The following is a 26,774-nucleotide window of genomic DNA, read 5'->3' as shown; positions in this document are numbered from 1 at the left end:
TTAAATTAATTATATTAAAGGACTAGGGATGTAGCTTAATGGTAGAGTAGCCCAGGTCCAGTCTCCATCATCGCCAATCTCCTGTGCTCCAAAAGGATGACTATTCTCAAAAAAAAAAAAAGAAGTGTTGATGAGGGTGGAGAAATCAGATTCCTATACACTATTGGTGGGTTTTAAAATTATGCAACTGGTATGAAAATGGGATCATGGTTCTTCAAAACATTAAAAATAGGCTCACCAAAACTGTAGCCATGGGTTATGTACTCAAAAGAATTAAAAACAGGGTCTCAGAGAGATATTTGTGCACCCATGTTCCTAGCGGCATGGAGGAATATTTAAATTTATAACAATATGTACAATATAACGTGGCTTCTCCTTACAGTGGAATGTTATTGTTGTCTAAGGAAGGGAATTCTGAAACACACTCCAACATGGATAAACCTGGAGGACATTGTGCTAAGTGAAATAGCCCAGTCTTCAGGAGACAAATACTGCCTGACATGGTGGTGCACACCTGTAACTCCAGCAGCTTGGGAGGCTGAGGCAGGAGGATGGCAAGTTCAGCCTCAGCAACTTAGCAAGACCCTAAACAGCTTAGCGAGACCCTATCTCTAAATAAAATATAAAATGGACTGAGGATGTGGCTCAGTGGTTAAGAACCCCTGGATTCAAAACCCAGCACGTGCCCACCCCCCCCCTAAAAAAAAAAAAAAAAAAGGAAAAAAGAAAATACTGTGGGAATTCCATTCTAGTGTCATCACCCAGAGGTGCTGAAGACAGAGTAGCGGGAGGGACAGGGGGAGGGGACCGGAGCTGCAGTTTCATGAGGACAGCATTTCTGTTTTGCAGGATGAAGCCTTCGGAAGCAGGTTGCGTGACAGTAGGCGTGCAGGACGCTTGTTTAAACACAGCCGACGTGCTAGATGTTGTTACGAGTATTTCAGTACTATTGAACATTTATGTGTGTGTGCGTGTGTGCATACGTGTGTATATACATATGTACATACACATACAAAATGGCTTTAAAGAGTATTTGGAACAGATACGGCACACATGGCGAGGGGCCTGGTCTGCAGGACAGCAGGGTTGCATGTCAGGAAGACAGACACTCAGCAACTTAACGCGGTGCAGTCAGCTTCCAAATAAGGGGCTCAGACGCTGCCAACTGCCATTAAGGGTTGGGATGACTCCATGGTAGAGCACCTGCCTAGCATGCATGAGCCCCTGGGTTGAATCCCCAAAACTGCACCCACCCCCACACATTCCCCCAGCACACACACAAAGCCATTAAACTGAGATGCACCCTGACTTTAAGGTTGGCTGCCTGGGGATTAAGGGGCTTCATGGTCTCCTCACATCCAACTTGTATTCTTGTTTTTTGTTGTTATTGTTTTGGTGGTGGAGATTGATCCCAGGTGGCACTCCACCAGCCCTTTAACTCTCATTAATTTGCCCCAGTGGGCCTCAAACTTGCAATCCTTCTGCCTCAACCTCCCAAGTCACTGAGATTACAGGCGTGTGCCATGATGTCCAGCATTTTTAACTATTTGTTATGCCATAATAGAAAATATATCCAGAAATGTTAGTACTTATCAATAGTTCCCACCCCTGCCCATGTGCACACACACATTTTTGTGTAATAGAATACTTTTGCTTTTTGGTGCTGGGGATTGAATGCAGGGGTACTTTACCACTGAATTACATCCCCAGTTCTTTTGTATTTTTGAGACAGGGTCTCACTAAATTGCTGAGGCTGGCCTTGAACTTGAGATCCTTCTACCTCAGCCTCTCCAGTCACTGGGATTACAGGCACGCACCAGCGCCTTTTACTCCTTTTTAAACTTACTGCACAGTGAAAAATCTCCACCTCGTTAAACAATTCTATCAAAAGTTGTGTAGAGGGCTGGGGTTGTGGCTCAGTGGTAGAACGCCTGCCTACCATGCGTGAGGGCCCTGGGTTAGATCCTCAACACCACATAAAAATAAGACACAATACTTTTATTTTTATGTGGTGTTGAGGATCTAACTCAACACCACATAAAAATAAAAGTATTGTGTCCACCTACAAAAGAAAACAAAAAACCCACAGTGCTGTCTCACACCATTCCATGAAAAATTCAAGTTAAATACACAGAAGTTGTCTCCTTTGTATTAAAGAAGCAAAACAAAAACAGAATCTTTGCTTGTTTGCAACTAACAAGTATTTCCTACTTTTTCATTGCAAAAGCTCTCAAATAAGGTAACTACGTCTTGTGATTTTCCAAATAGCTATCATTTTAATTTATTTTGGTACTGGAGATTTAATCCAGAGGCACACTACTATTGAGCTCTATCCCCAGCCCTTTTTGACACAGGGATTGCTAAATTGCTGAGACTGGCCTTGAACTTGCCATCCTCCTACTTCAACCTTCCAGGTTGCTTGGGATTACAGGTGTGCACCACCACACCTGGCTCTAATTCATTAAAAAATACTTCACACTGGTTGGGGGATTTAACTCAGTGGCAGAACACTTGCCTAGCATGCTCAAGGCCCTGAGTTTGATCCTCAGTCCTGAAAAAAGGAATAAATAAATTCACAAAGTAATTATGAAAAAAATACTTTCAAAATACCAACTATGTGGTGACTTAAATGACTTACTTGGGAACATGAAGCAGGTTCCGCTACAAGCACATGATACCGGGAAAGTCATAGTGCCTTTTGCTGACCAAGGCAGCCTAGAGTCAGTCAGCCTGCAGATTCTACCACAGAAACTGGATAGTGCCAGCCGGTAAGCTTCCCCTATGTCTCTACCAAACATTTCTCAGCAGGCTAGATGACTTAAGAAGCTGTCACTTTCTCAGTGAATCTAGAACCACGGAAGTGTGGATGAGGAACTGATTAAAGAGTCAATGAAAGGAACACATTATTTTCTGGTACCTGCATGTTTCAAAATAGCTCATTACACAAAACAGCCAACTTTTTTTAAATTGTTTTATTTGGGAAAAGTGCTTCTTACAAAAGGGCAGCTGCAAAATACAGAGACCTCTGCAACAATTACTTGTTTTTTCTTAATGTGAAACAATGGGTGGGATCCAAGGAACCAAAGCAGTAGATGGACAAATTAGGAGCATCTCCCAAGTTATTTTCAGGAAACAAAGCAACAAAATGCAAAGGTAAACTTTCCCATCAAGGAATTCTTCTAACAACTTAACTTCAGCTTGTCTGGTGGATTACCACGCCCTCCCCTTTAGTGGAATAAAGTGTGACTTATTACTGCAAACCAATCACTCCACCACAATAAACACCTTAGAACATAGTTTTGAATGACTTCTGTCTACCTGCAAAGCCCAGGGGCGGAAAGAGGCAATACCCACAAAAACAAACACAAAAACCTGACAACAGAACCCCTCAAACGAGGACAAAAGTTTTTCCAAAAGTGCCTGGACTGGAAAGGCTACACCATGGAACATTAAATAAAATTGTGCATCCAAGACCCAGTCTGTGTTGATACATGGGACTTATCCACTATGGCTGACCCCATTTCTAATCATAGACAGAGCTAGCATTGCTATTAGTTAACTACCACCAACACACACTGCTTTGCCCTTTAAGATCTATCTGCCAATATAGGCTGGAACCACTAAACCAAATTTGTCCACTAAGCCTAAAAATACTGCACCTATGCAGGGATAGGAAGCTTCTCACGAGCTCATGCTCACACACCAAGCCATTGGGAGTCAACTGCCAATCCTGCACTGATGGTATGCCACTGTATCTTTTATGTGTTTTTTCAAATGTTCTTAGCATGCTAAACTCAATACATTCACACCTGGTTCTCGATACCCAGTAGTACTCCTTGTGTGCAATCAAACAAGAGACCAAAACCACAGGACAAGTGCACGTGGAGGGGATTATAGGGGAGGGAACTGATACAAAACACAGATGTGCACACTTTACCAGAAACCTCAAGGACCCACCTCCTACATCTGCAGAAGGCTACCTGCCAGCCAGCTTAGGTCCCTTCACCCATCACCCCTACTCTTAGACCCCAAAGCACAACTGGTGCTTTTGCTTCTGAACCTGGGGTCCTAGAAATGAGTGCAAAAGTCCATAGACATAACCTGGCTGAAAACAGATGACGCAACAAACCTACACTAACTGTCTGACAGTTAAATTCATGTTACAAAAAAACTAACTTTAAGATTTATTTTTGTAACTTTTTGAAACAGAAAACAGACACTCCTTGGGGAAGGGGGAGGGGAGCAGCAGGCCCTGGGTAAGTGATCACGACAGCACCTGGAGTGGAGAGGCCTGCCTAGGAGAGCAACACGCACTGCCACGCGGCACAGGGGACAGCTACTGTCTGAGGCTCGCAGACCAGTTCCCGTGCCACGCAAAGCTGCTATAGGTCCAAGTCATAAAAATCTTCCAGCTCATCGTGAAACAAGTCCCACTCGTCCTCAGAGTCTGTCAGCTCGTCGTCCCCACCTGCAGCCAAAAGCATAAGCAACATCTCGCCCAGCTCAAAGGTGACAACCTCCTCTTCATCGTTGTCAAAGGGGTTGCTGTTCTCTCTTTCCTCAATGAGCTCCCAGAAGTGGTTCCTTCGTTGGGCCTGTAAAAAACAAGGCCATGATAGGGGTGGCACTGCTGAGTAGTGTCTTCTATTCTGTTGTTTAAAAGGCAAACCATCCAGCACACAGAGGGCATGACGAACCAGACTTCTTACTTACAGTTCCATCTTACCAATGCCTTCCCTCTGGTTATTTGCTGCAAATAGTTTACGCTACAGCTTCACGTTCTCTCCTCCTTTTCCTTTCCTATCCCTCCCAGTTTTCCAAGGTCTGCCTCCTCCTCTGATCCTCTTCTCCAGTCTCACTCCCAGCCCTGAGTGCTAATCTTGGCCTTCCCCTTCCCCAATGTGCAGGACTCAACTGAGCGTGGAATTTCCCCTCCTTTAGAAAAACAGCGAGAGTTACCCGGTATCTGCTTGATGTTCCCACTTTCTGTCTCTGTGGCTCCTCTCTACGGCCATCAGGGTACGCATGCTTGTAAAAACAGTTCCCTCCAAATGGACAGCTCCCACGTCCTTCATCAAAATACCTGCACGCCTTGTTGCTGGAAAGGAAAATATCGCAACCCTTATTCACAGTGGACTTGAGGCCTAGATCTGACTATCATCCAGGGTTTCTTTAAACAGATAAGGGTAGAACCAGGATATCTGTTCACAGCCCTCCCCAAAGTGTGTTTTTAGAAACGCGTGTTAATGCATGGAATACTAACTAACTGCAGAGTCACTGTTCGAAATCTATGCTGTTTACCAGCTCTAGTACCACAGTTCCAACAGAGAGAGAAATCTTCTAGAAAGCCAACAACACACAAAAATTAATATCGGACATGGACTCAGGATAAGGTAGAACCCATTGTATCAACAATATAGACGTCATTATAACACAGTCCCTTGGCATGCACCCCAAGGACTGCGTTATACAGCAAGATACAAAGTGGGTAAGTGATATCAGGGGTGACAAATTTTACTGGTAAGTAAAAGAAAGGGTAGGAAGGAGGTAGGAGTGTGTAATGCAGCACTGATCTTTCCAAAGTGAACCCAAGCAGCTGGGCTCTCAGCTTGAGAAAAGGCTGCAGTGCTCATACCTCATTGCCTCCTTGTATTTCTGAATGAGTTTCTGCTTCTCTTCTTTCTCCTCCACCCAGTACTCACTTGGAATGACAAAGTTAGATGTGATCCGGCATTCTGGGCAGGACCTGGGAAACAATGAACAGGCTGCAATGCAAATTCCCCTTCACAGACCCACTCTTAAGGACACACCCTGGTGTGTCACCTCCAGACTTAAAAAGGCTTAACTGAGAGGCACGTGGGCATTTCCTGCAAGGGTTCCACACACTGTCACACAACTGACGCTTTCTTTGGAGGCAAGACAAAGTCCTTCATAAATTCATCTCAATGGCTAGCCAGTTCATTTTTAAAAAATAACTTAGATTCAAAAACAAAACAAAAGAAGACATTTCACACAGACTCCTTTTTCTTTCGTTTAAATAAATTTATTTCTTGTAACTTTGCTCTGTTTAGATTATGTAGTTTTTGTTCAGTTATGAGAACAATCTTTAAAGGATGGTAGATTATTGGCTAGCTTAATGGATGGAATAGGAAAGTGGAAAATGTAAAACGTCAGGAAACATACATTCAGAGCTAGATAAGTTTGTTCACGGAGCCTAAACTGGCTAATCCATTAAACACAATCTCCTCGGAAAAAGCACAGTCTAACTGATACATAGGGTTTCCTCATTCAAATAAAAGTAGACCAACTAACCTAGCAGCTAGCTGAAATACAAAGAAGAAATCCCAATTAGAATACCCCAGTTTCAAGATAAAATGCATGCATTTAAATGCGGTCCATCTGGTTGAAAGTTGGCACAAGATACTAAATTCTTCCCCGAAATAGAAAGCACAAACGAAGATTGGGGAGGAGTCTCACTTTATGATCTTGCTCTCAAATTGCTTAGCACTCCTCCACTTGCGAATACACTTGAGACAGTAGGTGTGGTTGCAGTTGGAGAGGATCCCGAAGCGGCGCTCGCTGGGGTTGGCTTTCTCATAGACCACCTCCATGCAGATCCCACACACCATGTCCTTACTGCGCTGCACAGCAAAAGACAGCTCCATGTCCTTCTCGTGGGCCTCAATGCAAGACTGGAAGAAGGAAGAGAGAAGCATCATCCTGAAAGACTTCAACTCCAGTTCATGAACGTTCAGAGAATCAAATCATCAAAGAAACGTTTTTTCCTAATTAGACTTGAAAGTAAGTTTTGTTCACAATCAAACACAAGTGCAACGACATCATCAGCCTTCAAATACTAGAAAATCAAATTGTGAGGACTCCAACTCCAGGAATTGAAAAATTACCTAATTTTTCTCTATCCTACACTTGAACCCTCCTCTTTGTTGTTATCTACATTATAGATGGCTTTTCATGCTTAAGTGATTTTCTGGTTTCTAGGTGGAGATTGTAATTAGTATTAAGATTCTAACAAACTGTCCAGAAAATAAAGGTGAAGGAAATCAACATTTATTAGGTGACAATTATGTGCTAGGTACATGATCTTCATATGCTATTTATCAGCAGCAGTGTCTGGGACTTAAGCGGGGCCTCACAGGTACTAGTCAAGTGTTCTAATACTGACCCCTATTCCTAACCTCTAGTATGCCTTTAAAAAAAAAAAAAAAAAAGCTTCACTGAGATAATTTGCACACCATGTAAAACTGTACAATTAAATCATTTTGATATTCAGTTGTATAAAAAAATTATAATTAATATTAGAATGTTTCCATTACACCTAAAAAGAAACCCCATAACCATAACTTCTTTTCCCTCAAATCCCCAAATCCTGGTGACCACTATTCTGTGGACTTGCCAATTGTGTGGTCTCTTATGACTGGCTTTGTTCACTTAGTATGTTTTTGATTTTATTCATGTTATAGTCTTAGCATTTTGTTTCTTTTTAATTGTTGAGAAATATTACATTGGGTGGGATATTTTACCTATCGATTCATCAGATGACAGACAATTAGGTAGTTTCCATTTGGGGACTGTTAGGAATAACCGCTGCTATAGAAATTTGTCTACAAATTTTTCATATGGATATCACACACTTTAGATGTTGATAGACCTCTATTTTATTCATTTATTTATATGTATGCTGAGAATCAAACCCAGTGCTAGGCAAGTGCTCTACCACGGAGCCACAATCCCGGCTTTCCTTTTTAATCCGTAAGAAACATGATTACGGAAAATACAAGGTGCAAAAAAGCCATCTGTAATTCCACATAACCACTTAATGTTAGTATCTTTTCCCTTGTCTATCTCCTAATTCCCTTTGTTTTTATGGTCTTCAGAGGTAGGTTCTACTACCCTCAATATATAGAAAGATTTATAAGGAATTTTTTTTTTTTGGTACTGGAGATGGACCCTGGGTCACTCTACCACCAAGCCACGCCACAGCCCCTTTTTTTATTTTAAACAGGGCTTAAGTTACTGAGGTTAGCCTCAAATCTGTAATCCTCCTGCCTCCATCTCCTTAAGTCACTAGGATTACAGATGGGTACCATCACACCCAATTTGAAATGTGAATTTTAAAACAGTAAATCACGGGTGGGATTGGGGCTCAGTGATAGACTGTTTGCCTAGAACATGTGGTCCTCAGCACCACATAAAAATAAATAAGGTTCTGGAAGCACAACATTTGGTTTCATTTTTTGGTTTGGTGCTGGGGATTGAACCTAGAGCTTTGCACATGCTAGGCAAATGCTTCTACCACTGAATTACATCCCAAGCCTCTAGAAGCATGATTTCTTCATAAAGCATTTAAAAAGCCCAGAGAAACATCGCTACTTACTGAAAACCATTCAGTTCATCAATGCTTTTCTAAAATGAACTGACTTGTGAAAGGGCAAATATAGTTTCTTACACCTGAAAACACAGGCGTCTCCTGAAGACTTACTTTGATGTGCTGTGACCTCTGGGCTGCATCCATCGGGTGGAGGACCTGCAGCCCACACATGTCACACGAGTCTCCATGGAGATACACACAGTTCTCCCCGTAGCGGCACTCTCCCACTGCAGCATAGGGGCAAAGCTGCTTCTTAGTTTCCACTGCAGTTTGCTCTTTCTCTGATTCTTCCTTGGTCACTGAGCCCTGCAGGGGTGCTTCAGTGCAGGAAGGGGCAGCTGAAAATGTGTAAGAGTAAAAGTCCAAAACGATAAGGCACATATATATTTATATAAAAGAACTATAAGGTAACTGAGAACCTTACTGAAAAGAAAAAAATAATAATAATAATAAAGAACTTAAACTCCAAAACAGTCAGTCTACTGAACTAATTCCTTCAATTTTTTTTTTTTTTTTCCTAACTACTAGTAATTGAACTCAGGACCTCCTATATGCTAGGTAAATGTGCTGCCACTGAGCTATATTCCCTACCCCTTTTTATTGGGATAGGATTTACTGTGTTGTCCAGATGGGCTTCAAACTTGCAATTCTCCTGCCTCAGCTTCCCAAATAGCTGAGTTTACAGGCATTCACCACCACACTCCACTATCTCTGGCCCTTTTTATTGAGATAGAATTTCACTAAGTTGCCAAGACTGGCCTCAAAATTTTGATTCTCCTGCCTCAGCATCCCAATTATAGACATGCATCACCATGTGCAGCTTAATCTCTTCACTTTTGAAGTTATTTTTCTCTAATAAAGACATATCCAAGATAAGGCTTGTTAAAAAAAAAAAAAAAAAAGCTTCTTTATTTCTTGTGTAATTGAAATTTAATCTTAGAAAGTAATGGTTATAAATGATTTTTGAGTCAAACTATTTCAAAATAAATTATTTTTATAATTAAAAAGTACTGGTTATAGAAGAAAGGCATCACTCTTTCAAACATTCTGAATTTATTACTTATTAGGATTCAAAAAGTTTGTTTCACTCCATCTGTAAGTCCTAGGTAATCCAATTTAATGTGAGAAAATTAGGCTAAACATGAAGACTGGAAGCAGGAAGATTGTGAAAACTCAGTTAATTGATGACCTATCTCTTTATTTATTCTTCAGAATACTTACTACGGCCACAGTAGGGTTGGCCAGGAACAAACTCAATGGCATTCACCCAGTCCTCTGAACCTGCTCCTACTGTTGGATAGTTTGAATTTCTCGACTCAGCTTCTCCTGTATTCATTTCGACAAGCGGTCCAACCACAGATGAGAGACTTGAGGAAGCAGCAAGGGATGGTTTTGCAATTAGATCTGTAGCAGTCGTTTCTTCCTGTTTTAATGGCTTGCTATGTTCATATCTGGGGGGGGGGGGGGGGGAAAAAGTAAGCAGTTAGGGCTGGGGATGTAGCTCAGTGGTAGAGTGCTTGCCAAGCATGCGTGAGGTCCTGGGTTCAATCCGTAGTACTACAATAAATAAATAAGAAAAAAGTAAGCAGTTAATGTCCAATTATATATATTCCTTGATACTGTCCTTGGATTCTTTTCAAATTTCACTGTGCATATGAACTACCTGGGAAGTTATTGAAAACAAGGTATCTAACTTGTGAATGTGGAGTGGAATCCATAATTTTGCATGTCTAATAACCCCCATATGAGGCCAATACTACTGATGGAGGCCAGAGACCAGAGGTTAGCAAACATTAAAATGCCAAGTATATAAAATTTTTAGGCTTTGCAGCCTGAACAGCAATATCACAGCTATTCAACTTGGTAGTGCAAAACCAGTGATAAGCATTTTTTAAACAAACATTATGATCATGTTTCCATTAGGCTTTATTTATTAAAGTCTTTTGACATCTAGGCAACAAACACAGGAATGACTGTAGTCATTAAAGAGTGAGGCTGTGCTGATGTGGAAAACTGTCTACAATATTCTGTCTCCTGACATAACAAGCTGCAACATAGCAACAACAAAAACCAGCCTTTTAGCAGGTACACCCCAGTTATCTCCAGGGCCTCAGGAAGCTAAGGCAGGAGAATCAAGTTTAAGTCAGCCTTGACAAGACCCTGTCACAACCTTAAAAATGTCTGAGGACCTAGCTCAGTGGTGGAGCACCCCTAGATTAACTCTCCAATATAAAAACAAACAAAACAAAAAAACAAAAACAAAAAACAGTCTTTAATCAAGTTTGGTCTATAGGCTATCTTCCCCTGCTATAAACCACTTGTTACTCTTCAAATTTCACTCTAATCAGGAAGTTTCAGATAGCTGGCAATGTACAGTTCTCATGGTAACTCTGCTAGAGACCACAACCCAAACCAAGTAAATGATAATCAAACCAAAATTGACACTGAAATTCAACAAGTAGATGTGGAATATTTACCACCACATAAACCAAAATGCTGGCAATATTAAAAAGTAGAGATCGTGTTTACAAAACACACACATATTCTTTCTTGTACTCTTATTTTCCCATAGTCATTCACAAATTATTTTCCAAATTTTTGCCCTATACAATCTCTTCCCTTTTCAATCTGTAGATCACTAAACCTTCTAATACAGAAAACAGAACATTATTTCTTTAATGAAGCAACTTATTGCCTGAGAAAATGCTGACAATTCTTTCAGACTTTTAAGCTACTAGTTTCATTCAGTCAAAATTAGTTTTTTATGTACTAAATCTTAACTATAATTTCTCAAATATGTACCTTATCTAACAGCCCTTGCAATGAAGCAGTACTAACCATGAGTCATCTGCATCAGGGGTATCTATGTTTATAGCAAAAAAAGAAGTAAAGGAGGGCGGAGGGCTGGGGTTGCGGCTAGAGCACTTGCCTAGCATTTGTGGGGCACTGGGTTTGCTTCTCGGCACCACGTATAAATAATGAATAAAATAAAGGTCTATCGACATCTAAAAAATATTTTTAAAAAAGTAAAAGAATTTATATTGTCCTTTGGCTTATGGCAAACATTTCCTGAGTTGGTCCATATTTAATCACTGTACATTACTTCAAACATCAATATTCCAACTCTTAGGCATTAGATAAACTTTACAAAATACAAGTGATTTGAGAATCCTGCCATCAGCTTCAAAAACCCAAAGTACTGGGTTCTAGGGTGAAACTGCATGAGCTGAGGGGAAGGAACTATCAAGAATATGCTCTTTCATTTCACTTCATTGTCAAAGATCAGCGAAGAAGGGTTAGGGATGGAGTTCAGATGTCAAGCCCTTGTAGTATGCCTGAGGCTCTGCATTTGATCCCCAGGACAATTTTTTAAAATCTACATTTATCCATCAACACATTCTCGGAATAAATTTATTTGTTTTTATTTGATTGCATTTCCTTTCTAGAACTTTTTTTTGTGTGGGGCTGGGGAGAGGGAGTAGTGTGTACTGGGGACTAAACTCAAGGGCACTTGACCCTTAGCCACACCCCCAGCCCTATTTTGTATTTTATTTAGAGACAGGGGCTGAGTTGCTTAGCACCTCGCTTTTGCTGAGACTGGCTTTGAACTCTGCCTCAGCCTCCCAGAGCCACTGGGATTACTGGCTTGTGCTGTCGCTCTCAGAACTCTTTTTATTAAAAAAGAACGAAAGAAGAAAAAGAAAAAAAATTGCAGTACTGGGGGATTGAACCAGGGCCCTGCTTTGAACATTCTAGGCAAGTACTCTACCACTGAGCTACATCCTCAGCCCTTTCATTTTTTATTTTGATTCAGGGTCTCACTAAATTGGTCAGTCTCTTGCCTCAGTCTCCCAAGTGGCTAGGATTCCAGGTACACAATATCATATCCACAGAGGAACTCTTCATTTTAAAAGTTCATAATTTTCAAAACGTTGGTGGAAGGGACCATATTTTATTTATATTGACTTAGTAGATGGAATTTTTTTTTTGTTTTGTTTTTTGGATTTTTTTGCGGTGCTAGGGATCAAACCCAGGGCCTTGTGCTTGCAAGGCAAGCCCCTACTGACTTGAGCTATCTCCCCAGCTCAATGGAATGGTTCTTAATGTTTGATTGATCACAAATATACTGCTTTAGTATGTTCATCTCAGTTTTCCTTTCTTTCTTCTTCTTTTTTTTTAATACTGGGGATTGAATCCAGGGTGCTTTACCACTAAGTATCATCCCCAGTCCTTTTTATATCTGAGACAGGGTCTCACTAAATTGCTGAGCATGGCCTTGAATTTGCAACCTCCTGCCCGTGTCTCCAGAGTTACCTGGGATTACAGGTGTGTGCCATCATGCCCATCACAGAGCTACTTCTTTACTATTAACATACATACACACACACACACACACACAGAGCAAAAACCCCTAAATTTCCTTCATTGGGAAATACCCATATGCTGAAATATCAGAGTCTTATCAAAACTGGGCACCTACTCACTCCTTGTTCTCAATCCTCAGGCCCCCTTACCTACAAAAAAGCCCTCTGAATACAGAGATGGGCTTCTACACTTAGTCCTTAAAAGAAATCAGAATGTCATTTGGAACTACAAAACCGCCTAAAAAATCAAATAACACCAAAGACCTAGGCCTTAGCACAGATTTCTACAATTTTATATTCAATTTCCCATTCATTCCATCTGTATGGTCCAATCAGGTGAATAATACTTTTTCTGTACCTTTTCCTAGTCTGTCTCAGTTTTTTCTCCACAGCTCTCTGCTGGATTCCCACATTTTTGGGCAGGGTGGGCAATGGGAGTTGGGGGTGTTACCAGGAATTTAACCCAGGGGACACTTAACCACTGAACCACTTCCTCAGCCCTTTTTTGGAGATAAGGTTTCACTAAGTTCCTTAGAGCCCTGCCAAGTTGCAGAAACTGACTTTTGAACTTGTGATCCTCCTGCCTCAGCATCTCAAGCCGCTGGGATTACAGGCATGTGCCACCATGCCCAGTCTGATGGGCACTTCAGATTCTCCACTTTCACCAATATTCAATTCCCATCCTCTAGTCATTGTTGGCAACAATTCTCAACTGCCTGGAACCCAGTCCAAGAAATCTAGCTCCTCCATAATTACCCTAGAATAGAACTCCAGAAACTGTTACTTTGACTTCTAAGCACATGAACCCAATAGATGACACTTTCTTTTTCTGCTAATATGACAATAAAATTGGCTATGACACTGCCACTAAGTCTTACCAAGGTAATCGTCTAAAACAAGTCCAAACTTTTTTGATGACAGGCATCCCTTCCAAAAGGTGGGGCTAGATTCCTCTCCCCTTGAATGTGGGTTGGATATAGTTCAGAATTTAGCAGAAGTGGACAACATGTGACTTCTGAGACTAGGTCCTAAAAGGCATTGTGGCTTTCCTGCCCCCACTGCCTCCAGAGAAGCTAGCTGCTAAGCTGTCACAGTCCTATTAAAGGGTCCACCGGCCGCCAGTCATGAGAGTGAGCCACTTTACAAGCAGTTCTCCAGCTCCCTTCAGGCCTTCAGGTGACAGCCATCATGGCCAAAATCTTCACTGCCATCTCCTCCCAATCTAAGCTAGAACTACCCAGCTAAGCCACTCACAGATTCCAGACCCCCAGAAAACTGAAATAATAAATGTCTGCTGTTTCACTCTGCTACATTCTGGGGTAATTTGCTTAACATCATTGGATAGCTAAACACCTATTTTCTTAACAGTGAGATTAAAAAGAAAAAAGAAAACTCTGCCTAGTCCCCCCCCGCCCCAACCGCCCCTGGGGTGCTGGGGATTGAACCCAGGGCCTTGTGCTTGCAAGGCAGGCACTCTACCAACTGAGCCATGTCCCCAGCCCTAGTTTCTAATCAGAATCCACCACTGTTAAATTTCAGTGTAAGGAACTCAATGAACTAATCCCTCTTGGTTTTCTAACATTCTAGAAAAATACTAGGGACATTTCTAAAAGTATTTCCCTAGGATGTAACTGCTCCTGAGCTTAGAGGATTCAGGAAGTTTAAGACAAAATGACAAGCCCTCTTAACTAGTAACCTAACAGTAGCTAGGGGTTTAGCTGGATGATAGCGCACATGAAGTGGAGGCCCACATGAAGTGTGAGGCCCGAGGTTTTGTGCCCAGCATGGGGTGGGTGTGGGGAGCCTAATGCACCATTCCAATGTCCCAAAACCCATTCTCCATAATTCATATTAGTAAAGAATGACTGAATCCAATTTAGTCAAATAAGTGCCCCATTGTTTTTTCTTTCCTTTTTTTAAAAATGAGACTTTTTAAATTTTTTTATTTTTAGTTATCGATGTACCTTTAAATTTCTTTATTTATGTGTGCTGCTAAGAATTGAACCCAGTGCCTCACACAAGTCAGAAAGCGCTCTACCACTGAGCTACAATGCAGTCCATCATTCTTTGGTTTGAAAAGCAAATGTCATATAGAAACAGCATACAGCATCCCCTCAGATGGCATAACTTTAGGACTGTATTACAAAGTCATTATTTTAAAACTGTAATATGGAGGATGGGGATGTAACTCAGAGGTAGAGGGCTTGCCCAGCATGCATAGTTCTGGTTCAACCCCAAACATCGGGGGTGGGGGTGGGTAATACATTCCTCCTAGGATTTCTGTGAGTATACTAACATTTCTAAGGAGTTTTACTTATTTCCAGTGCTGGGAATTATACCCAAGGTCCCTTGCATGCTTGGATACAACCCAGCCCTTAAGCACTGTTTAAATCTGTTTTGTACAAAGCTACTAAAGTTATGTATTTACTGGGGTTGGGCCTGTAACTCAGTGGTAGAATGCTTGCCTAGCACAAGTAAGGCACTGGGTTTGATCCTCAGCACCACATAAAAATAAATAAAATAAAGGTATAAAAATATGTATTTCCTTTCACTGTTTTCTCCCAACCCACCTCAGAATGAAAATGAACTTATAGCTGGGCACCCTGGCTCAGGACAAGAACTCAGGAGGCTGAAGCAGAAGACTGCCAAATTTGAGGCCAGCCTCCACAATGCAGCAAGGACCCAAACAACTTGGTGAGACCTTATCTCAAAGAAAAAAAAAAAAGGGCTGGGATGCAGCTCAATGGTAAAGCGTCCCTGGATTCAACCCTTAGTACCAAAAAAAATATATTAATTTATAAACAAATTCTTACCTGCAGCGGTCTCCATAAATACAGTACCCTCGTTGAAAATACTTGCACACTACACCATATGGACTGTCAGAGAGGTCATGCGAGTAGCGACAGTTATCTCCTTCCTTACAAACCCCATGCATAAAATACCTGTGAGACAAAGGACCACAAAACTAAGTTAAAAAAGGCTACAGCCAGTCCTCAAAAATTCAAGACTAATATTCTCCTAGTAAATACACAATAGTAGGAAATGAGTGTTCCTACATCACATGCCATAATGAACTATTTGGGTACTCCAGTAGGCTGCCTGTAGAGCTAGGCAACAACTTAGATTTTAAACATTCATCTTATCACTGCAGGTCAAGTATAACCACTGTCCTCATTTTACAGTCCTAGGGAGGTGGCCTCTTATTTTCCACTAACTTCAGCCATAATAGTAGCTCTATCTTAAAACAAATCAAAGAATAAGAAACCAAAGAGACTGAAAAGGGAAACTAGCCTGCCAACTGTCTTAAAGAATTACAGGAGAACATGACTAACACCTTCCAAAAAAACCAAGCATCGAATACAAGTGAATCTAGACCAACAGTAGGAGCATTACCTGGGCATCTGCTAGAAATGCAAACTGAGACCCTACCTAGGGCCTACTAAATCAGTACTGGGTGTGGGACCCAGCAATCTGCTTCTTTAAAGTACTGGGTGGGCTAGGGAAATGGTTAACAGTCTTATTTTTTGTAGCAACCTTGATTACAGATCTCTTCCAACTTCCTATGATTGACTCCAATCTGGGTTCATTTTTAATTCTTTAGTCCTTTCCTGATCTCTTCCTCCTGAGCAGGGTTATAAAGATTTTGAGTTTTGGCAGGCCATAACTCCCATAACATGCATCTACACACAGATGGTATAGAGTAAGAAAACTTGTAGATCGACCTTGTAGATGACAGTGCCGTCCTCTTGTAGATGACAGAGGTCACACAGTTACCAGAAACCACGATAAGCAAAAGAAGTGTGAAGATGTTAAGGCACAATGCACCCACTGAACTAAGTATAGAAATTACATTCCCATTTACCCAAGATTTCTTCCAAAAGGCTGCCCAGGGCTGGGGATGCAGCTCAGTAGACACACATAAGAGCATGGTGCTCAGCACGAGCAAGGCTCTGGGATGTATTCCCAGTACAACAGCAGGCAGCTGACTACTCCAAGTTTGAAAATTAAAGGTTCTTTTCAGAGATTACCTAACAAACCTTCTATGTGACAGCCCCAGATAACATGAAAAGAAAAAATAAAACATGTTGGAGGAACCAGCTGTAATATCAAGACCCTTAATGTTCTAGGGTTGCAGTCCACAACAAAATGTAAGAATCAAGTCAAATTAGAGGTGTAGTTAGCCTATTTTCAACTTATATTTGATTTAACTTTACCTAACTCAGGTTTGAACTTCTGCTCAACTGCAAAGCTGCTTTCCACAAGCTCTCCAGCTGTGTGAGCACTACATAACCCCATTTATTTTGTTTATGAAAATTATGTCTAATAAACTTAGATACATCTGGGAGGCTGAGATGCTAAGCAACTTAGCAAGACTCTGTCTCAAAATAATAAAAAAAGGCTGGGATGTGCTCAGTGTTACGTGCTCCTGGGTTCAATCCCTGGTATCAAAAATAAATAAAATAAAATTAGACCCAGGTTTTGGGGAAAATGTACCAATCCTGTACTAATAGTTTATTTCTGACTACATTAAAGGACAAAGACTTTTTAAGAAATAACAACCAAGTGCATTGTATCAGCACTATAAGACAGGCTTTAAAGTAATAAGTTATTCATTTGAAGCAGTGCCTGGGGAAAATGGCTGTTTGCAGCTTGCCTCTCTGTGCAACAGTTTACTCCCACATTCACACATAAAACAAAGGGTTGTGTGCCTCTGGTATGTTTTTTGGGGTGTGTTTAAAGTCAGAGATACAGATAACAGTTTAAAGGCTTGATAAAAGATCTACCTAGAGATCTCAAGCTGGGAAGATAAGCTAGCTCCCATATCTCAGGCACAGTAGATTTTAGGCTGGGGGCAGAGGATCCAGTCCAGGGTCTAGGGTCTCGCTAGGCAAGCACTCTACCACTGAGCTACATCCCCAGTCCTTTTCATTTTGAGACAGGTTCTCACTGAATTGCTCAGGCCTGTGATCATGCTGTCTCAGCCTCCTGAGTAGCTGGGATGACAGGTGCATTCTGTTTTGTTCTTAAATTCTATTTTGCCATGCTCTCATTCATGAAATTGACTGTTGCACTTGGGTTTATGATGCTGTTGATTATGTCAAAGTACATCTTTCCAATAATCATCCCTGACAGCTGGTGACCTTAACTTTGTTTCCTCAACCAGCTGCTTCAAGGTACATATGAACAAATTACTTAGAAAAGAGTAAGGCAACCCAACAGGGCAGGAGACCTAGATATTGTGCCATAAAGAACTTTAAGGAACTACAGCAGTGCAGGAAGCTACAATATCTAGTTCAACATAAGGACTGAGAAACTCCCCAGAAATGAAATGGAAACGCGGGGTTGCACAAATAGCATCACTGAAGGAACTCAAGCAGGCACGTCATCACCTCATACTGCAGAATCAAGACAAACACTGGCATATAAAACCCTAATTAATTACTACCAAATACCAGGCATTTATTTTATGTGGCAGTTTGGTAGGTATCTCTGAGTTTTATCTGTCTTACTTGCCTTTGGTCTCAGTGATACTAATACTGTTGGTACTCTCAAAAGAATAAAATAGTCCTCACAGCAGTACCCCTTCCTGCCAACCCATCTCTGTACAAGACTGAGAGAGTGTGGCATGTGCTAACTCATAACCAGCAACCCTGCAAAGAGTTAGTTACTCCCTAACACAAAACCAATGAAAGAAAGTAATTTGTTTTTAAATGCTACCACCAAAAAGCCATCGTCCAAATTTCACCTTGATGTCTATTACTGCCCAGACTGAGTGTGCTTTCTGTGATTGGTTGGGCCATTTGAATTTGACTGTTTTTTTTAGGCAGTGATCCCAGGGTTGCTCTCCCACTGAACAACACCCTCCCAAAACCACTGCCCACCCCACCCCTGTGTGTGTGTGTGTGTGTGTGTGTGTGTGTGTGTCTCTCTCTCTCACACACACACACACACACACGCTTTTTTGAGACAGGATCTTACTAAAGTTACCTCAATGTGTGATCTTCCTGCCTCAGCCTCCCAAGTAGCTGGGATAACGGGTGTGTGTCACTGTGCCCAGTGAGTCACATGATTTCTTTTTGTACCAGGGATTGAACCCAGGGGCACTTAACCACTGTGCCACACCCCAGCCTTTTATTTATTTATTTATTTTTTTAATTGAGACAGGTTCTCACTAAATTCCTGAGCTTTTTGAACTTGAGATTCTCCTGCCTCAGACTCCCAAGCCACTGGGATTACAGGAGTGCACCAGCCCAGAGAGCAATATGATTTCTAAAGTTACTTCCACTGTGAACATTCAAATCTGACTCCAAGCAGACATTGTCCAGAAATAAAGACAAATACAACCTACTAGATAGAATCCCTCTACTGGATTGCTGTACCTCTGGAAACCAAAGCATAGTCAGCAAAGCAGAGATAAAAAAAACTACAGTAGCCTGTAAGGGTTTAAGAGATTCAAACACCACCCTGTAACTACTTCCAGACATCATAATCTCTCTGGGGATTTCTAGAAATTATGTTACATTAAAAAGGTGGTTTTGGGGGACGGGGACTGAGGATTGAATTCTGAGGACAATGCTCTACCAGTTTACATCCCCAGGCCTTTTTATTTTTTATTTTGAGACAGGGTCTCACCAAGTTGCCAGGGCTGATCTGTCTGCCTCAGCCTCCCAAATTGCTGGGATTAGAGAGGTGTGTGAATCCATGTCTGACCTGAGGTGGCATTTTATAGCTTCATCTACTGCATCATTTTCTTGTTTTTGCAGTTCTGGGGATTAAATCCAAGACCTTATATATGCTAGGCAAGCCCTCTACCACTGAGCCATATCCCCAGCCCGAAATCAATACATTTGTTTGTTTTGCAGTACTAGAGATTAAACCTAGGGGTATTTTACCATGGAGCTACACCCCTACCTCTTTTTATTCTTTGAGACTGGGTGACGCTAAATTGCCAAGGTAGGCCTTGGACTCACAATTCTCTGCCTCCTCACCTGGTAATATTTAATTTTCATGAGTGTATGTACCCTATTTCTCAAACTTGATTGTATATTTCTGAGTAAAGACACATATTAGTCTGCTTTTAATTATATAAATTATGCATACAATACATAATATAGAAGACACCTAGGTGCCATGATAAATCATAGTGTCAGTAGCAAATTAATTTCCTTTTCCAGGGCAAGACAACTTTTTCAATACCATCTAAGAGTATCCTGTCTCCTTTACCCATCAAAGCACACACCTCTAATCCCACCAGCTGGAGAGGCTGTGAGGAAGATCTAGAGTTCAAAGCTAGACTCAGCAATTTAGTGAGGCCCTATATCAAAATAAAAAATTAAAATAGGGCTGGGGATGTTACTCAGTGGTTATGTGCCCTTAGGTTCAATTCCTGATCCAAAAAAAAAAAAAAAAAAAAAAAATTTACACTATGTGTTGCAGACATAGCTCACTCAGTGGTAGAAAGCTTGTTTAGCATGTGTGAGGCCCTGGGTTCAATCCTGAGTACTGGGGGTGGGGGGGGGTGGGAGGGGATAAACCTATATTGCCAAGGGGTGGAATGTAACTATATTCCTAGGTACTCAAGTGGCTAAGGCAGGATCACTTGAGCCCAGAAGTTCAAGGTCAACCTGAGCAAGACAGCCTCACAAAATACTACCATAGTCTGAAAGTAATAAAATTCACTATACACGTCCTTGAATAAAGAATTCCTAGAAAGATTTCCTTCATTTCAAACCTACATTAGCCATACTTAAAAAAAAAAAATTAACAAAAAAACTTGACAAATCAAATTCCTTATAATTTTTATGTATTTCCAACTGCCAGAACACTCACCATTGTAGATGCTCTCTAATAACAATGCCTAAATTCAAAATTATAATTTGCAAATTGCAATTTTTCTTTAAATATTAACTGTTTTAACCCCACACAAGACAACTAGAAGCATTCCTCTAGTAAAAGATAAGAACAGCCTGATGGTGGCAGCATAATACAGTTTCTCAGCAAAGGTATTCTTAAGATTTTCTTAAGCAACAGAAATAAAACACAAAGAGAATTTCAAAAAGCATTAAGAAAAGTAAGTAACAAGAAAATAGAGCTGATCAGGTAAAACCAAACATCCTTACCCAAATTCTTAAATGCAGAAGTTATCTCTATTTAATGTGTAATCACCAGAACACACCACTCACTACCTTGAATTATCTTCAAAGAAGGTTTAGCTATCAAAACACCAAAAAATATTTATAGTACTATCTACTTCTGGGGCTGGGGATATAGCTCAGTTGGTAGAGTGCTTGCCTCGCATGCACAAGGCTCTAGGTTCAATCCCCAGCACTACAGAAAAAAAGATGTACAATATACTTCTGCATTCACTTAACATTTAGTGTTGTGTCCCCACTGCAGACACCCAATACTTATTTACTGAATGACTGGATGGAACTGGGAGTATGCTCTGTGGCAGAGCACTAGCCTAGTAAGCATGAGGCTCCTAGGTTCAAAAAGCAGTACTGCAAATTTTTTTTAAATAAATTTGTGCAAATTATTAAATTAAATAAAAGTCCACGAAGATATACATGGTCTAGCTGGGCACAGTTGCCAGTGCCTGTTGTAATCCCAGCACCCCGGGAGGCAGTGGCAGGAGGATCACAAGTTTAAGGACAGCCTCAGCAACTTCGTGGGACTCTGGATCAAAATTTAAAAAAAAAAAAAAAAACCTGGGGATGTAGCTCAATAGCAAAGAACCCTGGGTTTAATCCCTAGTACCAAAAAACCCAGAAGCACAAAAAAAAAAAAAAGTTCCATTAAACCCTTTGTTTTTATCAATTTATATGTGTTCCTTTACAAAATGAAAAGCAGAGGGATCTTACAAGTTCATATTAAAGTGGGCAATTTTAGGTATGACTTTACCATCATCAATTCAAGCATGTAGTGAATACATACTCTATGCCAAGAATTGAGAAATGCCCTGCAGAAACAATGATAAACAAGAGTTGTCCTCTCAGACAGCTCAAAATCTGGAATAAAAATTTCATACTTGTTATTATTATAACCAAAAGAGAAACCTCCCCACCACCACTCAATCCTGGGCATTGAACCCAGGGGCACTTTACCACTTAACTACATCTTCAGTCCTTTTTATTGAGACAAAGTCTGGCTAAATTGTCAAGGCTGCTGTAGCGTTCTCATTCTGCTTCAGTCTCCCAAGTAGCTGGGATTATAGGCCTAAGCACCGAAAAACTAAAAAAAAAAAAAAAAAAAAAAAAAAAAGACATCACGCAGGTACCTGAAAAAACAGAAAACAATGTCAAATATCAAACCCCAAAGTATATCAATTAACCTGTAGGTTTTTTCCATTCCTTTGTTTTGGGACAGGGTCCTATGTTGCCAAGGTTGTCCTGGAACTCCCATGGTTCAAGGGATTCTGTCTCAATCTCTTAAGTGGCTAGAACTACAGGTGTCTGCCACCATGCCAGGCTCTAGTTTCTTTTTGTTTGTTTGTTTTTTTAAAGATAGCCGTCCAGGGCTGGGACGTAGCTCAGGGCATTCACAAAGCCTCCCATTCGCAAAGCCCTGGATTCAAACCCCAGTTCCAAAAGTAAATAAATAAAAATAAAAAGGACAAAAGAACCCCACCAAAAAAAATAAATGAGATAAAGATGGCTGTCCCAAGCAAAATTATAGACATGTTTACACCAAAACAAAAAAGTAAATAAAACTAGTACATTAAGACTGCATCTCTTGGGCTGGGAATATAGCTCAGTTGGTAGAGTGCCTGCCCCGCAAGCACAAGGCCCTGGGTTCAATCCCTAGCACTGCAAAAAACAAAAAAAAAAAAAAAAAAACAAAACTGCATCTCTCGTGTATTCTCAAATTAGGTTTTACACAGCTATGTAAATTTCTTAAATACATAATTCTGCAACAGAGGTCCACTTGATGCTTTGATTATATTCCTTATGGCTTTAAAACTTACATGCTTTTCTTTTTCCCTGACCTCCTCCTCCCTGATCTTCTCCTTCCTGATCTCTCCTCCCTAATCTCATTTTCTCTGAATCACCTCTTAAAAAAAAAAAAAAAACCCTGTTCCCCATGATGGACAGAATCACAGGCTCTGGGATAGCAGTCCCCTGTGTTACTCTTCTCCTTTGGTAGCAAAGCAATAAAACATTTTCCATTTTGTCAAGACCTTGTCTTCGTCATTGGATCGGCATCAAGGACAAAGACTAAGCTTTCTGTTACAAATTTACTGGTTCCTGAGCAATGAATTCCCACTCAGGGGAAAACGCCAAGGCAATTTCATCAACTCAAAGATATTAAAAGCAGGCAAGGGTGGCACACACTGGTAATCCTAACAACTCAGGAGGTTGAGGCAGGAGGATCACCAGTTCAAGACCAGCAACCTGGTGAGAACCTGTCTCAAAATGAAAAACAGGGTTGCGGATGTAGGTGAGTGGTAGAGCACACCTGGGTCCAATTCCCAGTACAGCACATAATAAAAGCCAAAGAGGAATGATGAGTTGGGCACACCATTTAGAATCCCTCTGATCCTGGTTGAAGAACTAGGACAGGGGAAACCGGGAAAAGTATCAGAGGGACAAAACCAAAGTGTTGAAAGTAACAATGATTCTGGGCAGAGATGTAATGTAGGGGTCAAGATACAAAGTAGAATAAGGAGGCAAGAATAGACATGTCAGGTTGGTGATGGGTATTCATGGCAAGACTGTATTTAGATGAATAAAATCAATGTATCTTATGGAGCTCTAAAAACTTATACAAGCTACATTAAGTTCACTGTATAGAGTGAGATTGGCTCTGCAAAACAAACTGTTGGAGTGTCCAGGAATTCAAAGGTTACACTAGTTTTATATTTTTAAAGACATTAGCACATAAAAACCAACTGTAGTGCGCAGAGTGCTGTGGCGCAAGCCAGTGATCCCAGCAGCTTGGGAGGCCAAGGCAGGAGGACTGGAGGTTCAAAGCTAGACTCAGCAATTATGCAGACCTTGTCTCAAAATAAATATTAAAAGGCTGGGATGTCCCTCAGTGGTTAATAGCCCGTGTTCAAATCCCGGTACAAAATAAACAAGTGAAATTTTAAAATAAAAATAAATCCACTGTAGCTCAGAAAAGATTCAAAAATCGGTTCCAGGAATAGAAACTTTTAAAGATTTCTCAGTCCTTCAGATACCACACTTGAATAGGATCTACAGATTGAGACAAGTTACCTGAAATTTTTATGCTTTCTGCATCCACTAATTGAAAATAACATTACCATTTATTCCTTACACATACCATATAAAGACCAAGAGAGCTTCAATCGGGCCATCGATGTATCGCAAGAAAGACTAGCAATGCTTAAGTCTCGACTTTAATACTACAACAGTGACTTCTATATTGCCAGGAATATTATGTATTTGCACGTAAACTACCGCGGCCAGGTGAAAATCAGCGTTTTCTTTCAACTGATTTAAAAAAAAAAAAAAAAAACACGCTTGCAGTCGCTACCCACCACTGTTTAAAAGCCGGAATATAACACACAAATAACCTCCCGCGTCCGCCTCTGCCTTCGACCATCCTCTCACTCATTTCTCTAAGGTCCAGCTCACCAAACCTCTCTCCTCAGGCTCTCCCTTCAGAAGTAGGACGCGTCAATTTCGAAAAAGCAGCACCGCTCGGGACCAGAGGACCGAAGCAGTCATCAAAGCAAGGGCGGAGGAGAGGACCCCGGCCCCGAGGGCTGGTGCCAAGACAAAGCTCGAACCGCCAACCTCGACCAACATACAAAGACGTGCAAAGCCGCTTCTCTCGGCCGGGCGGGGTGCGGGGCGGAGAAAAGACGTTACAAACGGATGACACGGCGCAGAGACCCGGGCGACAGCCCTCGGCGGGTCTCCCGGGCCGGGAGAGGCCGTTGGCGCCCGGCGGGGAGAGACCACCGCGCGCCCCTTCCCGAGCCTCCCGAGCCGAGCTGGGCCGGAGGCGTCCTCCCACCCGCCCCCAGACGGCCACCCCGCACCGACAGGCAGGGGTCGGCCTACCTCCGCCCGGTGCGCAGGGCGCTGGAGAAGGTGGCCCCGGAGAGCGGCGGCCAAGCCCGCGGCCCCGCGGAGATCGCGCGCCACCAGCCTCCGCCGCCCGCGCCGCGGCCTCCGCGCCGGCGGGGGTTGACGCAGCCACGGCCCGGGAGCGGCCGCCGGGGGTCGCGGAAAGGCCGGGCCCCTCCCTCCCGCGCCGCCCCCGCCGGCCGCCCGCGCCGCCCACGGCCCCCGCCCCTCGCCCGGCGCTCCGCGACGCAACGTCCTACCTGCAGGTGACCTGTTTGGTCCAGCCGCCGCCGCTGCTGTCGCTGCCGCCGCCCCCTCCTCCCGCCCCCGGGGACGGGGCAGCGACTGTGGGGATAGGGGTGGGGGAGGCCGCTGCCACCGCCGCCGCTGCCGCTCCTGCTCCTGATGTTGTGGCTGTTGTTCCGGGAGCCGCAGCCTCCGCCATTACTGTTTATCCCACACAGCAATGGCCCCGGAACTTCCGGGATCACATAGTTCCGGTCCGGCTGAGGGGAGAAGGCGGCGAGGGGAGGGGAGCGAGGCCCAGGCGCCCGCCCGCTCCGCGTGAGCCCCGCGCCGCGGCTCCGAGCGCTCTGGCCACTAGGGCCGCGGACCCCGGGCGCGCGCACCCGCGGCCCGCCCCCGGCGCCGCTGATTGGCGGAGCCCAGGTCTCCGCAGGGAAAGGGCGGGGCTCGTCGGCCCCGTCCAGGTGTGCCGGGTGCTCCAAGTCCGGGCGACCAGGCCCACCGGCCCAGGCTTTCCTCCTAGCAGGGGCTGGTGCAGCGGAAGCGGGGAGATTGGATAGCTAGGGTCGGTTTGAATCTGCACTTTCCCTTATCTCAAGCGTGAGGTCGGGGGCTCGATACCGCTTACGTCTGTCCACTTCTCTCAAATGAGGATAACAGCAGACACTGCTTCAGTGGGACTTGTGAGAATTGTCAGAATCGAAAGAGATGTCAAGCCCTCTCAAATCCAATGAAATAAAGCTAGGAGGACATGAAGGAGGAGGACCTCAGGCATAGATACCTGATAACGAGCACTGTCACTGAACACTGCCAGAACCACAACCTCGCACGAGCCTCTGCAACCTTACTCCTAAAAGATATTTCTGCAAGGATGTCTGTCCAACAACTGCCTGTTCAACCTTGGACTGTTGCCTTCCTTATTATCGTTACTTGTGTGTGTGTGTTGCCAGGCAAGCACTCTACAGACTGAGCTATATCCCCTGCCCCCTCCCTTATTATTGGAGGTATAACCAAACATGATTTCGAAATAATTTGTGTAATCCTTATTTTGTATTTAAAATTTCCTCTCCTGTTAACCTCCTTGAATACACAGTTTACAATGGCACATGTGTTCCCATTGTAAGCCTATTCCTGAGAACACATGCTTCGGAGAGTCTCTTATTTAGCTTGACGATTCCACCGGGTTTATTGTTCAGTAGGTAGTAAACACATACGAAATGTAATCTCCTACTCCTACTGTCAGCCTGCAACCTTGGTCAAGTTTCCCCTCTCCGGCAAAGGAAAATTAATCCAATCTCCTTGTGACCAGAACTAGAAAGGCAGTTAATTTCTTGGCCAAGTATTTCAACCTCTTTGTTGTTGTCGTTGTTTACTATTTATAAAGATTTTTATAATATTATACTTTCAAGTAATAATTTTTGATGTCCTATTTAGATATACATGACAGTAGAGTGTATTTTGACATACATACATGGAGTACAATTTATTAGGATCCCATTCTTGTGGTTGCACGTGATGTGCAGTTTCACTGGTCATCATTTCAACCTCTTTTAGCCCAAGAGAATATTGTACTGGCTGAACAAAGCCTCTGGAGTGTGCTTGTATCCCTTGTCTCCAGGCTGCTCCCCCTCCTAGTTCTATCTTGGGCAAATTATCTGATCTCTCTGTCCTTCTGCTATCTCCTGGAGAAGGAGTGAAGGAGAAGAAAAGAGGACCTACCCAGAGGTGGTTGTGAAAACT

The 26,774-nt window shown here is 42.4% G+C and overlaps 1 protein-coding gene across 4 annotated transcripts; it reads right to left on the bottom strand.

The window, feature by feature from the left end:
• Positions 1 to 4,172: 4,172 nt before the first annotated feature.
• Positions 4,173 to 25,392, bottom strand: LOC306667475 (E3 ubiquitin-protein ligase makorin-1). Of its 4 annotated transcripts, none has more exons than XM_079150129.1 (8): positions 25,049 to 25,392; positions 15,567 to 15,695; positions 9,611 to 9,840; positions 8,501 to 8,727; positions 6,478 to 6,692; positions 5,703 to 5,746; positions 4,960 to 5,098; positions 4,173 to 4,595 (listed from the first exon to the last, which is right to left on the bottom strand). In XM_079150129.1, exons 1-8 carry the CDS (start codon positions 25,231 to 25,233, stop codon positions 4,451 to 4,453), a joined length of 1,314 nt encoding a protein of 437 aa, XP_079006255.1. In that variant the 5' UTR covers positions 25,234 to 25,392; the 3' UTR covers positions 4,173 to 4,450. The 4 variants fall into 4 exon arrangements, with proteins under 4 accessions (XP_079006255.1, XP_079006252.1, XP_079006253.1 ...); XM_079150126.1 differs by having other exon boundaries at positions 5,636 to 5,746; positions 25,049 to 25,389; XM_079150127.1 differs by having other exon boundaries at positions 5,636 to 5,746; positions 8,501 to 8,706; positions 25,049 to 25,389.
• Positions 25,393 to 26,774: the final 1,382 nt, after the last annotated feature.

The sequence above is a fragment of the Sciurus vulgaris genome, assembly GCF_902686455.1.
Source record: "Sciurus vulgaris genome assembly, chromosome: 8".
Lineage (NCBI taxonomy): Eukaryota > Metazoa > Chordata > Mammalia > Rodentia > Sciuridae > Sciurus > Sciurus vulgaris.
Note: the sequence above shows the minus strand (reverse complement) of the source record. Positions and strands in the feature narration are given on the sequence as shown.

Bases quoted from the DNA above. Each gene is read 5' to 3' on its own strand.
- LOC306667475 (XM_079150126.1), bottom strand. From the start codon at position 25,233: ATGGCGGAGGCTGCGGCTCCCGGAACAACAGCCACAACATCAGGAGCA. The intron at 15,696-25,048 runs GTAGGACGTTGC...TTTGTCTCACAG, and splicing joins ACCAAACAGGTCACCTGCAG to GTATTTTATGCATGGGGTTT. The intron at 4,596-4,959 runs GTAACTCTCGCT...TGTTTTTTACAG, and splicing joins GAACATCAAGCAGATACCGG to GCCCAACGAAGGAACCACTT.